At 38.7% G+C, this 16,614-nt stretch overlaps 1 protein-coding gene across 2 annotated transcripts in view; it reads right to left on the bottom strand.

Moving 5' to 3' along the window:
• CABCOCO1 (ciliary associated calcium binding coiled-coil 1) overlaps nt 1-15,377 on the bottom strand; it is a 51,089-nt gene extending 35,712 nt beyond the window's left edge. The window contains exons 1-4 of one of the 2 annotated variants that reach the window (XM_030241354.2): nt 15,341-15,377; nt 8,383-8,495; nt 5,355-5,524; nt 2,182-2,326 (exon numbers count right to left, since the gene is read on the bottom strand). In XM_030241354.2, the coding sequence (XP_030097214.2) occupies nt 2,182-2,326; nt 5,355-5,524; nt 8,383-8,495; nt 15,341-15,358 (446 nt within the window). In that variant the 5' untranslated portion in view covers nt 15,359-15,377. Of the gene's footprint in view, nt 1-2,181; nt 2,327-5,354; nt 5,525-8,382; nt 8,496-14,181; nt 14,441-15,340 lie in introns of those variants that run through there. The other variant, XM_030241355.2, reaches the window with a different exon arrangement.
• Between the last annotated feature and the right edge of the window lie 1,237 nt (nt 15,378-16,614).

Consider the following 16,614-nt stretch of genomic DNA (forward strand, 5'->3'; position numbering starts at 1 on the left):
TGCCCAAGGAGACAAGATAAAAAGATGATAACTGTCACCTTCCACCAAACCTGAAGATGTCATTATAGCTGCTGCACAGTTTGTGCCAATGTGGTTAAGCATTTGTCCCTGTTTCCATTATAAATCCCGTGGGTTTACAGCTCATCTGTAAAAATATGATCTGAACTACAACATGTCATACTGTCTTGAGTAGAAAAAAAACTACAGGCTTATCATTTAAAATTAAACAAGAAAAAAATGTATTGAACTAATACATTAATTTGAATTGTAATAAAACTCAAACTATTTCTGGGCTCATAAAGTTTAAAATACACCCACTTAAGTGCGCCAATTCCATTCTTATTTAGAAAAAAATACTCCAGTGACTGAAATAATGGATTGCAAAAACTGGACACATATGATACATTTGTGTATGTGCGCACTTCCGTGACATTGCCACAGCACCCATTTGTAAAAAATTGAGCAGTTTGCAAACACAACCACATATCTGGTGGCCAAAATACCATTCTGCTGCAAAAGTTTTACATCTTGATTGTATTCCTGCCCAGCTAATACTTCGGTTTGAAGTAGGATGGAGCACCTAATCTCTTGGATGAAATTCTTCTGACTGTGAAGGAATTACTTCATGGACAAGATATCTCTCAATGGATAATTTACACAAGAGTAACAGACATGCTATTTGGAAAGAACATTTGTTCCATATAAATATACAAAAGACAGACAGGAAGGCAGAAGTAAAAGGAGTTGAGACATCTTAAATGCCAAGTTTCCTTTTAGTTTAGGGCTAGTACTTGGCAGGACATTATTTTGCCCTGACTACAGAAATTTGAGATTTAAAGAGATGTTCCCATTTCTTATGGGAAGAATCTTAAGTGTTTTATATTTTCCATGAAAAAGAAACAAAAGAAAAAAATCAGAGAGTAGGAGAGACATATTTTATAGCCTGATTGTAAGAGAAATTGCCTGCAATGGGTTTAAATCCCCATTTGAATCCAAGTACTCTGGAAGGCGAATAGCTACCCTAGTATTTTGCCTTTGCTCAAGAAAATACTTTTCTGCATTCAGGAAAACAGTCTAAAAACTCACACTTTGCTGTGTTACACTCTTCCTACAGAAAAGTCAGAAAATTCCCAGCAAATCTACATATAGATCAGCCATGACCTTACTCAATTTTTATGCCCATCTGGCACAAATCCCCCCACCTCCATTTGGGTGAGAAAATGGGCTGAAGGGCTACAGTTGCAGAATAGAGGATGAGCAAATGGTACAGGAGTTATTTATTAACTTTCCATCTCCTTGCCCCTGACATTCATGGATGGTTAAGCAGTTTGAGAACCATTCTGTCCATCATGTACTGCAAATAGGGGTGTGTCATTACAGCCACTGCCTTAACCACAGCAGTCCAGTGGAAATGGGGTGTACACATGACTAGACAGTCAGAATTTTATACAGGGGCATTACTGTTGCTATCAGACTCAGTATTTTTCTCAAATAAATAACCCATGTACAGCTGTTTTCATCTCTTTCTGTATCTCTGTTTAAATGCTGAGACCTGCCACAAAACCTTTTCACGTACATACTGGACTTTTGCTGATTTTGAAATGCAACGTTTTTATGATTCCTATATGATCAGAACTTTAATTCTGTGAGTACAAAACTTTAAATCACTTCAGTCCACAATAACTGTCAAGGCCACACAAATACTTAGAGTAACAAAATCAAGATCTAAATAAGATAAATAAGATCTACAATCTTACTCAGATGGAATCTAAAAGTAGCTTTTAAAAGCAAAACAAGATTATTGCCCATGCATCACCCTGTTTTCTTTTATCACTTCAAACAAAACCCAAAAGGACTATTTTCAGTATAATCTTATATGTTTATAAACCTCCAGTCCAAATTTATTTTTTGGGCATTAACATCTGAGGCCAGATCTTTACTGCTCCTTGATATTGTCTCTTCTTTTTCATTATTTAAAGTTTGGTGTTTGCAGTATGTTGGCACAGTAGGATGGTATCCAGTAAAATAACAGCAAAATACTACCAGCAGTAGTAGCATAAAAATAATAATAATTTAAAAATTGTTCATGTTCTTGTTCTTATTGTTGCTGTTATTCTATCAGTCATTTTCCCACTATATTAGATCAATGAAAAAAAAAACAGACTCTGTAGAAATAAATACCTGCTAAACAAGAAATCAATGATTTCTTTGCCTTGGTCAATGTTGAATAAATTCAGGTCACCTCCTTCTTCTGACTCAGTTTCTCCTATTCCAGTCACTGCTTTTTCAAGTTCTTTTAAATTCTCTTCCAAGGTCATACGTCTGACTGCAAAGTAATCCCAAAGAACAAAAACCATGTATAAACATGACAAGGTGGGATGGGGGTTTTTGGCCCATTTTAATTGTATGACTTCTTGAAGTTTTAGTTATGACCTACCACTTAAAAGCCAACAGCAGTCAAATGTTTCTATTGCCATTATTCTCATCACTAAAGTGTCCATGAAAATTGCTGTACAAAACCACCACTCTACCTCCACAATGGAAGGATCATAATAATGGGTGTTCAAGATACCACAGCTTCACCTCTTACCTATGCCGAGAGAACCACAGGCAGAATAATTTGCAAATCTGAGAGACAGAGTATATTTTTCTTTAAAATAGCCTACTTCTTATGAATTGTAAAAGATTATTCTTATGACCATGCCCCTTGCAACATAAGCCATTAATACAGGAACAGATATTAAAAAGGGCAAAGAATATTTTAAAGTGCTTACAGTCATAACAGATTAAACATGAATATGCATAAGACTCTGCATGTATCATCAGAATTGGAGACATTTTTGCATCCTTCCAAACCAGATAATTACTTTGTATTTTTACCCTGGAAATCAAAACCAAATGCCACAACAGGTTGGAATTAGAATTTAAATTCTGTTTGATAACTGTCCTTACAAAGAGGACAATCTGAAATGTATCAGTGCTTGCTGAACCTATAAAAAGAAAGGATTCATCTTTATGATTTGCATACAGTGTCTGCCATCACTACTACCATGGAAAGTTAAAAAAAAAAAGCTTCAAATACAATTTAATTTTTTTATGTCTAAAAACATCTACAGAAAAAAAAAAGGGAAAGTATAAACCAGTGGTGAAATAGATTTATTTTCCTCATTGTTTTATGTCTCTACTGATCTACTCCTTGGGTTTTTTTGTACAGAAAACAAATTAAAATTCTTAGAAGACTTCTTTTCTTTTATAGTTTTGCCCTTTAGTGGTACAGTAATCAAAGGCTTGAAAATTCTACTTCACTTTTCAGTAAGAGAGGCAGCAGAATATAAATAACCGTATGGGAAGGGACAAGAAAGAAACACAGAGAATGCAGAGGAAATACAAGCAACAAGAAATGAGGAAAAGCAACAGAACCAGAAATACCACCCTTTGTAGGGAAGTGAAGGCACATAACAGGATATCCCAGGCCCTGAGTCTGTGGTCAACTTATCTGAATTTTTTCTTTCCTCAGCACACCTGATTTTCAGTCACAACCATCTTTCTCAGGACGACTCATGCAGCACTTCTGTGAGGTAAGGAGTACCTCAATGGATAGAAGATCCATTTACCCTCAATGGATAAAAGTTAATCAAATCATGTAACTCATTCTGACTCCCATCAAGCAAGGCCCCCAGTTTTCCTTGCTGCTTTACTTGCCTTAAATGAATTTCCACTACCCTCCTTCTCTAAATCCATTCTTCCTGCTCAATGCTACTCTTGCTATTACACCCAAGTCAGCTTAATTCTCCAGGCTGACTGGGTCCAGTGCAGGGAAAGGAAAAGAAAGGGTCATTAATAAAGAAGACATTAGAATTTTGCTTTTAGTTGAAATGTTAGGTAATTACAAGAAAATTCACCTCAGCCCCAGGCTGTGAAGCAAATATAAGAAGTTAACTGCAAGTATTTAAAATCTACATTTTATTTCTCTAAAGACCATGTATATCTTAGCCAAATCTAAATTGATTTTCACAGGACAGCAAAAAGCAAATTCACAACATTTGCTTGCCAAATCTTTATCTTTACTTCAAAGCACCGGGGCATTCAACCTGTTAAAAAAAAAAAGAAAAGAAAAAGATACAAAATAGGTTTTTTTACCCCACAGCCTCTGTCAGCAAGCCCACTGAGCTGGTTCACTTCCAATTTTATATATAAAAATTCACCAAAAGCAGGCAGAGCCATGGAAAATTTCTTAAGCTTAAAGAGTTAAAAGTTTGGCAAAGCTTACTGTAATTAAGATGACATTCCTGAAAAATGTCAGTCAGTTTTAATAAGCGGTTGTGCTACCAGCCTGTTGTGTACACATGTACTACATGGTCTCATAAAACTGATTTCTGATGGGTTTCCATTCTGCTCCATTGTTATAGTAATACCGTTAGCATATGTTAAGATACTTTCTCATTGGAGACAGGAAGGACAACTGAAATTCCAATGATCATAAAGCACATACATATTCTGTCAAAATTCCAAGTCAGAAAGGCCCTTGAACTAAACTACAGTGAAAGAGTATAATAACTGTTATGAGTTTGATTTCAAAATATTCGCCTGCTCTTTTGAACGAAACTGCTGAGTCCTTTCACCCTTCCTCTGGGATGGACTTTTCCCAACATAATCACCTTCAAAGTGAATGTTAAACAAGCATTAGAATCTCTGACAAAGAAGGCTTTAGAGGACAGTGCTACCATTTTTTTCTGGCTATTTCATTCCCACTAGACCAAGCTTCATTCTTTGTGGCAAATTTCCTCATAGCCACAAGAGCTTTCATTGTCATTTTTCATCTTCAGCAGCAATGCCAGTTTACTTCTCTCACCAGTCCTGAGTTAACATAGATTCTGTGCCAGAAGTGCAGCATTTGCCATATAGGAAGATGAGAGTTGACCTCTGAGGATAAAAAAAATGTAATTCACCTGCTGTAATGCTACAGGATGTACTGAATCTCTCAAACAGCAGAGAAATGTGCCCAAGACTACAGTGAGTCAGTCACTGAGAAATCTGGAACTGGAATTTTGGAGCTCCATGCTCTCACTCTACTGTAATTATTATTTATTTTACCATAGCAAAGGTCTCTTCAGGACTTGGGCCATTTCTACAACATATTGTACAAACAATGAACGAGGAATATTCTACTCAAAAGACTTGAGATCTGCCAGTAAGAATTATTTTCAGGCACAAGGTCTAACATAGCAACATTCAAGAGGAAAATAAATCATTTCACAATTACATGTAATTAAATATCGCTTTATTAAAATGACTGGGAAACACTCTTGCCTTCCACTTCAGATATTTATTTTACAATTCTTAATTATACTTACTGCTGAGGTTCTCCAAGGTGAAATTTAATAGACCCATGAATCCTGAGATCTGGTTAAGACTGAAGTTCATTTCTTTAGCCCACCAAAATCCTGCAGTATAATAATCGAATAAAATAGTTTCTTTCAAAGATGTGTTTACTTGTGTAAGATTCAGAAATTCTGCCATCTTCCTAAAAAAGTTGCAGAGTAAAATAATGAAATTAAAAAAAAAATTACAAATTTCAAAGTCTTACTTTGCCTGCATGCAATTATATCCATAACATTTGTTTAGTTGCTATATTAGTCATATGTGCATATGTACATAACTTCTTGAATGTAGCTACATCAATTCCTAGATTGCATTTATGATCAGAGGACATATCAAAAACTAAACAATTCCCTGCAGGTTTCACCATAAACTACTGAAGTGTTCAGATATGACTGACAAAAGAACAAAAATTAGAGCATTACAAAACCAGAGAGATATACATTGAAAATTCCAGAGAAAAAAAGTGTTTCATCAGGAATTGGTTTGTGGGATGAAATGACACAATTAGTCTCCACTTTCCACTATCATGCTTTCTCTCTGATTTAGACAGTTTTACAGTAGTAATAAGATCTTGCTTACATTTCAAGATTATTTTTCATGTGGCCTCTGATGAAAAATTACATTTGAAAATTAATGTAAATAATATAATACATAATTACTGAAAGTAGCTAAAATATTTAGAAGTTTAAACTGCACTTCCATAATGGTCAAAACATTTTAAAAGAGCCTTATCCCATTTTACTGGCACACCATGAAAATTTTTCCACTTACTTAAACTTGCAAAATTTATGAAAAAATACACTCCCTTGTAGGAGGTCATACTGTTGCTGACACATTTATGTCTACTCTATCCAAACACAGAATTAGTTACATCTTTTATTATAACTGTGAGCTTTTTTCCACATGAAGAGAGGGGACTGAGGCTAGGACTCGGTTTCAATTCTTCCAGTGTAACTTTGGCCATGTCTCAGGTAGTTAAGTTTTACATTAAAGCAATATTTGGCTTCTTAACTACAGCTGAGGACATGGGTGCCAGTGATCAGAGTTTCTACTCCTCTGTGAAAAAGCAAGGTCTTCCCAAACCCTGCTCCCTTCTCATTCCTTCCTAAGAAGGACATTAATCCCAGACCTACTGATTGCAGCCATTAGAGTTTCAGGGTTTTAACCGACACAGTACAGATATGCTGTCAAAAGAGAGGAGTTTCTTTCTTTAATTAAAGGCTCAATAGCTAACAGAGTAGAGCATATAATCCAATCAATTTTATTTAAAACATGTATTCCTTTGTTCTGCATGACAAATTTGTACGGCTGCACACATGCAAGTCGGTTAAAAACACTTAACTTGTGTCCTGGAATAGAAGTGGAACATGGCCAGCTGAACTTTCCAAGGTTTGAAACAGTCCATATCCTCTCTCTCTGAAGCTTCTGCCAACTCTGTGTTTTCATAATCAGAGCTTCTCAGGGATTTAGATTTTCTCTGATTCTGCTAACAATGCCAGTGCTCATCTTTCCAATATTCTGTAAAGCATGTCACTGACAACAGTATCTGTACATGCTTGCAAAATGATGGGGCAGCTAAATTCCATAGTTAGCCTCCCTGCTTTTGCTTTCTTCATAGGGCTCAAGTCTTACCAAGATGCACAGCAGTACATTCCCTGATAGATGGGAATGCAGGACATTAAAACTCTCAGTCAGTCAGATCCATTCTGATTTTCTAACCCTAGCTGTGGCCTTCAAACTGCTCTTGTAAATGGACACAATGCACTGTGGTAAACAAAATTTTAATGATGCTGTTAAACTGCTTAGTGTGCATAAAATACCCTGTAACTATGCTCCTTCCAGTCAGATGCAGTATATACTTTACATTCCCCTCATGTATATATAAATACATATGTGATCAGCTGAGACTAAAAGAGCATATGATCTTTCAGTGCTTTTCTTTTTAATCTTGATGAGAAAGTTGCACAAAGAATTGTGCACATTAAGCACATTTTAGTCTCCATGGGTTGTACACTTCAGTCTCCTCTAAATTTAAAGAGGCCTATTGTGCAAGAGAAAACAGGAAAGGAAAGAATTTTATTTATTATTTGATATTGGCAAATTTTCTTTCCAGTTTTTAAAAAAAAAAAATCCCAGAAAAACCTTTTCTCCCTAGAATAGTGACAAAGATGAAGAACAGAATATGTTTCAGGAATATTTTATTCTCTATTAAATGGTTACCTATTCAGAGGAACAAAACTGTATTTTATATACCCCCCCACCTCTTCCTTCCCAAACTAGACCAGTGGTCCAGCCCTTGGGCTTTCAATTCCCTAAGAACCTGCTATCAGACACAAATGCTCCTAAATAATTCTTGCACTTCTGAAAAGTCCCATCTTTCAAATATAAATCTGGAGTCTCAGGTTGAACTTCTGGCCTCCTAAATTTAGCTGCTACTAAACACTAATAACAAGGGAGAGTGTTGGTACAGGAAAGACAAAGGCAGCCTGACATCACAAGTCTTTGGCTGCCTCCTATTTCCCCAGAGCACCATAATGGCGACCTACTAACGCCTTCTTAAGCTTCCCACCCCTTGCTGAACTTTCAAAACCTTTTTGATTTCTTGATAATTTATGTTACAGTACAGAATCTTGAATGTTTTAGCAAAAGAAGTTACCCAGTGAGACTTACAAAAAAAGCTCAGTATTGGCCTATTCTTATTTTCTGTTTTGTTTACAGCGTATTTGAAGCTATTGTAAATTCAGAAACCACGACAAGGTGAAATTCAAGTGGAAAAAAAGGAGTCTAAGCAAAATTAAAAGGTATAGAAAAACAGTAAACCAGACTGGATCTGAGATCAAAGTGTTTCTGCCATCTTTTGTGAATAATATTAAATATCAATGATTTAACTGAACAATTAAAGACTAATGACATAACCATCACAAAAGAAATCTAACAAACAGACTGCAATTTTTATTTCATTATTATATGGGTTCCAGCATTGCTGTCACTGCCACTTACTTTTCAACTCCTTCCAGATCTTCTTCTGACAAGGCAGTAACTTGGGAAAGAGAAAGAAACGTCTTACGAGTAATCTTTCCTCCACCTACATCACCCTGATCTCGGACTTCATCCTGCATACACGTACATAGGAATGCAATTTAAAAATGTTTATTTTATTATGTCAGTAACTTATCTAAATAGCATTTTTATATTGAGGAGGTATGCAAGGGATTAATTCAACAAATGCCAAAAATGCAAGACAGCTGTAATTATTCAGCAGTAACACAATACCTTAACACATTCTCACTAGAGAAAAGCTGGGCAGATACATGGAACACAGTATTTTTATCATAAATTCATATGGGAACACACTGACATATTATGTGCTGCACAAGATTAAATTAACTCACAAGTAAAAACAAGAGATTTAAAGGTGCAAAAGAATCCATGAATCTAAATTTGACCAGCATAATACTGCATTGCACAATAATTAAATTTTGAAATTAACTTCCTCCTAAACTTATTGTGAGAAAACACAAATACTACTATGTTATTTGCTCTCCTCCACGCACTCGATTGCATTTTCAAATTTATTGCCTACACTCTCTCCTTCCCCTAGCCAAACAAAAGTCCAAGATATTTGCTGCAACAGAGTAATAAGGATTTGACACTACTGTTCCTAGGAAGAATGGACACGTTTTAGGGAAGAACAAACTGAGCATGAACTAACAATGCAATGGCCTTCGAAAAAATAGGAATATTTGATGATATTTTGTTTTGTCATTGACAAAAAATAAATTTCAGTAAGAAATCTATGAAATGCAAAAAACAGTAGAAAAAAATTCCCCTAAAACTGTTTCACAATAGAATATGTAGATGACAAATGAGGTGTGAGATGAAGCAGCCCCTTCAGAGAGGTGCACTGCAGGGGAAAGACGGACAACAGTCATGGGACTGTGCTCCAGTTGAAAGGGATGTACAGTGGGGCAGCAAAAGGAAAAGTATTTCAGTATGAAAATACTTAAGCATTAGATTAGATAACCCAGAAAGGCAGGGGAATCTCCATCCTCACAGGCTTTCAAGACCAAACTGGACAAAGCCTTGCTGGACACTAGGTGCTGGCCCAGCTCTGATCAAGCAGCTGTACCAGTCCCAAAATGCCTTCCAGCCTCCTGCTGGGAGTCTGCCTGGCCTGACCAAACAAATCCCTGTCACAATTTGCTTGTAGCAGGTACACTTGTACATCAGGATCTGGGATTTAGAGAAGTGCAGCAAGGCAAAGCCTGCAGAATCCTGCTTCCAGCTCATACAGGGAGAACAAAGCAGAATTCCTGACACACACTGATTTTTAAGCCTGACCAGCATTGCTCTGAGCTGATACCAACTCACTCCAGCGCCGGTCAAGGATAGCCCCCAAATAAAGCTACACTACTCCCCCTGCTGCTGCTGAGCTACAAGATGTACTGAAACCCTGGGACTAGCTGAAGAACCACCACAGACAGGAGGGACAAAACAAGACTGAGAGCAACAAGGAACATTCATTCAATGGACAGACTATTTTCTCGTCTCTAATTAAGTACTTGAGTACTTTCACATATACTTCAAGAAGAAAAATTATTGCTCCCAACTGTAAACAAGTCAATCTCAGATACACTATCTCATAAGAACAGAGATGAAATAAACGAAAGTTTCCTTCACATAGTTAACAGCACGATGATAGTTTGCTTTTATAAGCAGTAATTTAAACCATAAAAAAATACTCCTACAGTCCATAATGCTGCTATAATTGAAGCTGCAGGGAAAAAAAAACAATAGCACTACCTGTTAATATACAATTATTGAAAGACATATTTCAGTAAGAAGAAAAAATGTAAACTCTTTCCTGCAGTGGTGTTAAAAACATGTTGAACATGAGATTCTTTAGAAGCTGTGGGGGCTGAATTAAATGAATAACTGATATTAATGTTTTGGAAACTGAATTAATGCTCCTCCCTCACTTTCCTTTAGAATGTTCAATACCTAGAATACTTTACTATTTACAGTGACCACCGCTATATAAATTACATATGACTGGTCAGTCAGTCAACATCTTACTAAGCATAATTGTTAAGAAGGCAAAACACTAATATTTCACAAACTGCAGTTTAAAGTGAAGAAATTGGCAGCTGCTGTAACTAACTCAGTGTTGCAGATAAGGCTCTCTAATCTGCACATCAAACCACAACAGTTTACAGGGCAAGGTGAATGCTTCCCAAGATCCATTTAATCATCTGAATGCTGGAACAACATTCCCAGCAGCAACATTCCCACCAATGTATTACTGGTTTTGTTAATACTCAGGATAAGGATGGGGTTTGGGCACCACTATCCACTATAACAAGCATAGATATCAGATAAGAAGAAATACTGTTACAAATGACAGATGAGGAACTAGGGGACAGAAAGCACATGATTTCTTTTTTTTTTTTTTTAAATCAGCAATATTTCTGTAATTTAAGAAAGTATTGGAGGTCCATAAATCATTTAAATAATCCTGTGTTTATAGACAGTTTCTGTTTGGGCTGAACCTACACACACACTTGACTAAAAGCTTACAATTATTTTGATTGATTACTTTTGTCTCTTTAACCACTACTAAAAATACCAGGAGATTATTTTTATATGTGTTCACTGGTGTCAAAGAATTTACTGTTCATTTAAGTGTTAACTACAGTGACTGACTGAGGTAACCCAAGGTGAGTTAATTCTAGTAATGCTGTCTTCATGTGTCAGGAAGAAAACTCCTGAAACCAATCCTACCAATGCCCATTCCCAGCAGTAGACTGCCTATTTAAATACAGGCTGCTAGTAGAGAACTATTTGTTACAGTTTTATTTTCCTTTGAAGGATTTTCAGCTGTTCTGAACGCATAATATGTTTCTGACTATTCAATACATTACTCCAAATGCTGTGGGCATCCCTTGTTAACAGCATCAAATCAAAATACCAAACCAGATATTCTAAAACAAAAAAGTAAGATCTTTCTCAATCTCTCAGTCTCTCTTCACCACCATGAAGCAGGAAATAGCAGCAGACTGATAAAGTTAAACAGCAAATTGCAAAAATCCTCTGTGTTTACAGGGGTGGGAAAGAACTCTCAAAACCTCAAACCTGTACTGAGTCACCCCTGGCTAGGAAAAATGCCCCACTACCTGCAGTTTTGGTGAGAGCCTTTCCAGTGTGGCCAAACCCAGAAACATAGTAATTGAAATGAGCACCAGCATTCCGAAAGAAAAATAAGCTTGTCCTTTGGGATGAGCCTTCTGCAGTGGTTGAAGATTGCATTTGCATTTGTTTGACAATACACCACCACACTTTGCAAAATCATGGCGTCCAAAACCATAGACATAGGGAACAGCAAATCTCATCAAGTGTAGCAAACACTCAAAGCGTAAGGAACCCAAGATCCTGCTGTCCTCACCCTACCAGGGAAATCAGACTGGACTCAACTTTTCAGTAGCTCATGTAAAGCAAGCTCAGCTGCTCTGCCTGGGCTGACAGCAGAGCAGATGTACCCTGGAAGAGCGCTGTATATCAGTTACAATTTTAATCAAAATGGGAATGAAAAAAAACCACCAAACTACACCAGAAACACAGGCTGTTATTTGTATTATTATACACATTTTGTTATCAAGCTGTCAAACACTTCAGTAGCAGCAGAAAATCCTGAAGCTTTCTACACAAATAGTTAAGGCAGAAACAGAAACACATTCACTGTTCCTGTTTGTTTTTAAAAGGCCCCACAATGGGAAGTTAAGATCAATAGTCGCTATTTTTAGTCATAAACATTTCTTTTGTCATTAAACAAATGAGGAAATAAAAATAGCAGCACTCATTTCAACTACCTTCAAAAGGGAAATATGCAGATGTGTCAAATGCAAAACACAAAACCTATAGGCAAAGAAAGCTTTCAAGGAACACTATAATCATGATAGTGTCCTTTTAATAACAAAATATGTTTCAAAAACGTCACAGTCCATATATCATGATTTATGGTTGACCAAATGTATGATGACAATAAATTTTACTGATGTTTTCACAGCTGCAGACCACTTATGAGAAAAATGTGGTTAAAAATAAAACAGCAGCAAGTAGATCAGTATTCAGATTTTCTTACAGACCTTCTGCTGAAAGCCATTACAAGCTGTAACAATTACAAAAATATTCAATTTAAATAAAAAGGAATTGTCTCCAAATGTAAGAAGTTATATAAAGAAACAGTACCAGAATACAGTGTTTCCTACACCTTATATATGGACCATGCTAAGCTACCTTCAGCCAAAACTAGAGACTATAGAATGTGATTCATAAAAACACACAATTCCACATGGTTTCCAATAAAAAAAAAAATCATAAAAGACAGACAAAAATATCACAAAGGTAAGCTACTGTGTGTAGAACAAACTTCAATACATAAGGAACAGAAAACACGTGGAAAAAAAGTTCACTGGATTCCTCTAAAGATCCTTTTTATACAGCCATGAAGTAAAATCCACAAAAATTTCAATGGTACATTTCAAACAGATGTACAATATATTTCTGACAGCCTGTCGTGTCCCACAGAGCACACCCTGTATCCTTTCACTGTGATCTGACTGCATTACCCCAGTGTTACGCTGCTCCAAGTGCCAAAATATTTACAGAGAGCGCTAACGGAGCGCATTGTGAAAGATGCATATATTTTTCATAAAGCATTTAGAATACTTAGTAACACATTTCACTTGGAAGAGGGTTTATTTATTTAAGGAAACCTAAATGGTAAGCTTTTGTACTGACAAAGACACTGGCTGAAGGAGCCTAATCACTCCCACAACAGACACAGCGACTTCTTGGCCAGTGGAGACAGCAAAGCAGCTCAAGCAGAAGAAAATTACCTTATAGTAGCTACAACTACATAGACAGGCTTGAGGGAGAAATTCTGAGTTGATGCAACACCCCATACAGTCTTGGGAGGAACGAATTTTATTCTTATATCTCTTGACAAGCAGCATGAAATGAGTTGCCTGTCAGAAACCACACCTCTGCCAACCAAGTCAAAAAAGGAAACAGGAAAAAAACAGGGAGGAGGCCAAAGACAAGCAAATATTAATGCAAACACTGTGGATTTGTAAAATCCCCCAGAGCACTTCAGCTACCTAAAGCAATGAAAGGTGAGAAATACAACTGTGATATTGCTGGAAGGAAAGCATAAGCTTGCTTCTACTGCCCCAGTGCTCTTTAAAAGGAAACCACAAGCCTTTTCCTCAACAACCAAAAATTAGGAGACTCCTACCAACACAGAAAAGCCCACTACGGTGTTTTGACGCAGTCTAGATGCCCAAGAGCTGACCACAGCCTGTCAGCCCCTTCCTCAGCTGAAGAGGGGAGAAGAAACAAAAGCAAAAGGCTTGTGGGAAAAGGTGAGGACAGGGAAAGGCCACTGACCAATTACTGTCATGAGCAAAAGGGTCTCTCAGCTGAAGAACAATAATTCGTTACCAATGAAATCAGAGAAGAATAGTGCAAAATAAAAACTACATTTCAAAACACCCCTCCTCTCTTCCCAGGATCAACTTCACTCCCAATTTTCTCTACCACATCCCCCCAGGAATACAGGGGGACAACTTAAGAGTGCTTGCAGTCATTTCATCACATGTTGCATCTGACCCTGCTGCCTCCTCATTCCCTTCCCTTCCTCAGGGAGACTCCTCCCACTCTAACCCTGCTCCAGCATGGGATGCCCCCCACCAGGGAGTCTTCCATGAACTGCTCCAACATGGCTGTCTCCTCCACAATTACCTCCATGGGTCCCAGAGGCACAGCTGCATCACCAGGGGCTGCAGGGGAATCTGTTCTGGCACCGGGAGCACATCCTGCCTCTCCTTCTCTGCTGGCCTTGGTGTTTGCAGGACTCTCACTATGCTATATTCACATCCCCCTCTTTCAGCTGCTGTTGTATGGCTTCCTTCCTCCCTTTCCTAAATCTATTACCCCAGATCTCTGGTGAGGTCAGCCTTAGCCAGCCACGGATGTGTCCTGGAGCTGGCTCGCATTGGCTCTGGTGGACATGGGAAAGCTTCCAGCAGCTTCTCACAGAAACCACTCCTGTAGCTCCCTAGGACCAAAGCCACACAAAGCCAACATACCAAGAAATAACCATATATTTATAAAGGAGGGTCCATAACCAAGTGAAACCTAGCGAGGCAGTGGAAGGTCAAAGGTGAAGGAGGCACAGACCTGCAGCAGCTCCAGGTGAGGTCAGAGGGCTGAGGGACAGACCGGCTGGGCTGTGCTAGCCCAGGCTCCTCAGTCTCTGCTGGAGGAGCTGCCAGGGCAAGCAGTGCCTCTCCACTGAACTGACTGGGTGACGACAGTGACATAGGTGTATTTTTACATGTACACATGCATATTTACAGACACAGACAGCTTTTTGAACACCACACCCTTTTCTACACAAAATCACAGAATCGAAAGGGCTGGCAGGGACCTGTGGTGCTAAGAACAGTCCATCCCCCAGCCGAGATAGGGTCACCCAGAGCAGGTAACAAAGGAACACGTCCAGATGGGTTTGCTATGTCTCCAAACGCCTCCCTCCAGAGATGGAGACTCCTCAACCTCCTTGGGCAGCCCGTTAGGGCAGCCCGTTCAAGCGCTCGGCCACCCTCCACATGAAGAAGTTCTTCCTCATATTGAGGTGGAAATTTTTCTGTTGTGGTTTATGGCCATTGCTCCTCCTGTCACTAGGCACTACTGAAAAGAGACTGGCACCCTGCTCCTAACCTTTGAGACATTTAAATATATTGGTAAGACCCCTCTCAGTCTCCTCCAGACTAAACAAGCCCAGCTGCCGCAGTCTCTCGTCACAAGCGAGATGCTCCAGACCCCTCAGCAACCTTGAGACCCTGGGTGCAGCTCAGCACGGACAATTTACCCCAAACCTCTCCCGTCCCAGCGGTACCTGCCCGCCCTCCGCCATGGCCGCCAGCACGGCCGAGCCCGCCCCTCACGGCGCCCCGCCCGCGCTCCCCTCAGGGCCCGGCCCGCCCCTAACGGCCGCGCTGCCCCCGCGGCCCGGCCCGGCCCAACGCCTGCTGCTTTTTATTTAATGAACTAGCAACAGTAGTGAGCTAAAACTACCTAGAAACATTTCTTCTGTCAGCTTTGTGTTTCATGCAGCAGCAGTAATTCAGAGTAATAGCAATTACCCGCAATATCAAATAAAACGCAAGCATTTGGTAGGGGAACAGTAATAAGAACAAAGAGCGAAATAACTTACTTCGCCAAGTTTATGGATGTGCTGAGGAAGCTGGTATGACAAAACAACTTCTTTGCAGTGCCCCACGTAAAGCAAAAGCCTCCCGGGATTTTTTGCAGCTGTTTCAGGCTGTGCCACTGCTTTGGAGCAGTTTGCCACCTTCAGAAGGTTGTCATCCTCAGTTTCTTAAAATGTGCAAACCACAAAGTACAGTACCTGTGTCCTAGCTGGGGCACAGGAGACAAGAACATGCCCATTACCCGCTAAGATTGTGATGTATAGTGTGAGATTCAACACGTCTGGAGCTCCTGTTCCTGCTCAAACACCCTGACCCTCACTGACACAGGCAGACCAATCGCGTTTCCAAAAGGAGTCAGAAATCTTTGAGGTTCAGAGAGCTGGATCCTGCAGTGTTTTTTAGAATTATTCATAGTATTTTAAAGAAATAGAGCCCACACTGTGAATTTTAAAGAAATAGAGCCCACACTGTGAATTCCTACAATTTGTGCTGTGCTCTGTGGCTGATAGCTGCACAGCTGTGTTACTGCCCCTTTTACAGTGAATATAAATCTAACCAAATAAGAACATTATTCAGAGCTGCAAGCACTGCACGTAGTAAGGTGTTAAAAGTGATATTTGGATGCAATGTAAGATTGCATACATTCATTATTATGTTATCTAGTTGGTAACAGGTAGATTCTAGACTTAACCCTGCATTCCTCTGGAACTTAAAGTGCCTACTGACTTCCATGAACATTTTCAATGTAAAATACTTGGGGGCTTAAAGCCTTTAGAAAGAGCTAATTCTGTTTCTCTTGCTCAATATAAAAGGACTGAATTCTCTCACACAAAACCTGAACTGAGCAGGTGATTGAAGCTGAGCACTGATTGAAGCTCAAACCACATTTCCAGTTGTGAGCTCCTAAATTTCCTACTTTTCAATTTAGATTTTTAGATAGTTGTTTTCAGAAGGCTTA

The sequence above is a fragment of the Serinus canaria genome, chromosome 6 (assembly GCF_022539315.1).
Source record: "Serinus canaria isolate serCan28SL12 chromosome 6, serCan2020, whole genome shotgun sequence".
NCBI lineage: Eukaryota > Metazoa > Chordata > Aves > Passeriformes > Fringillidae > Serinus > Serinus canaria.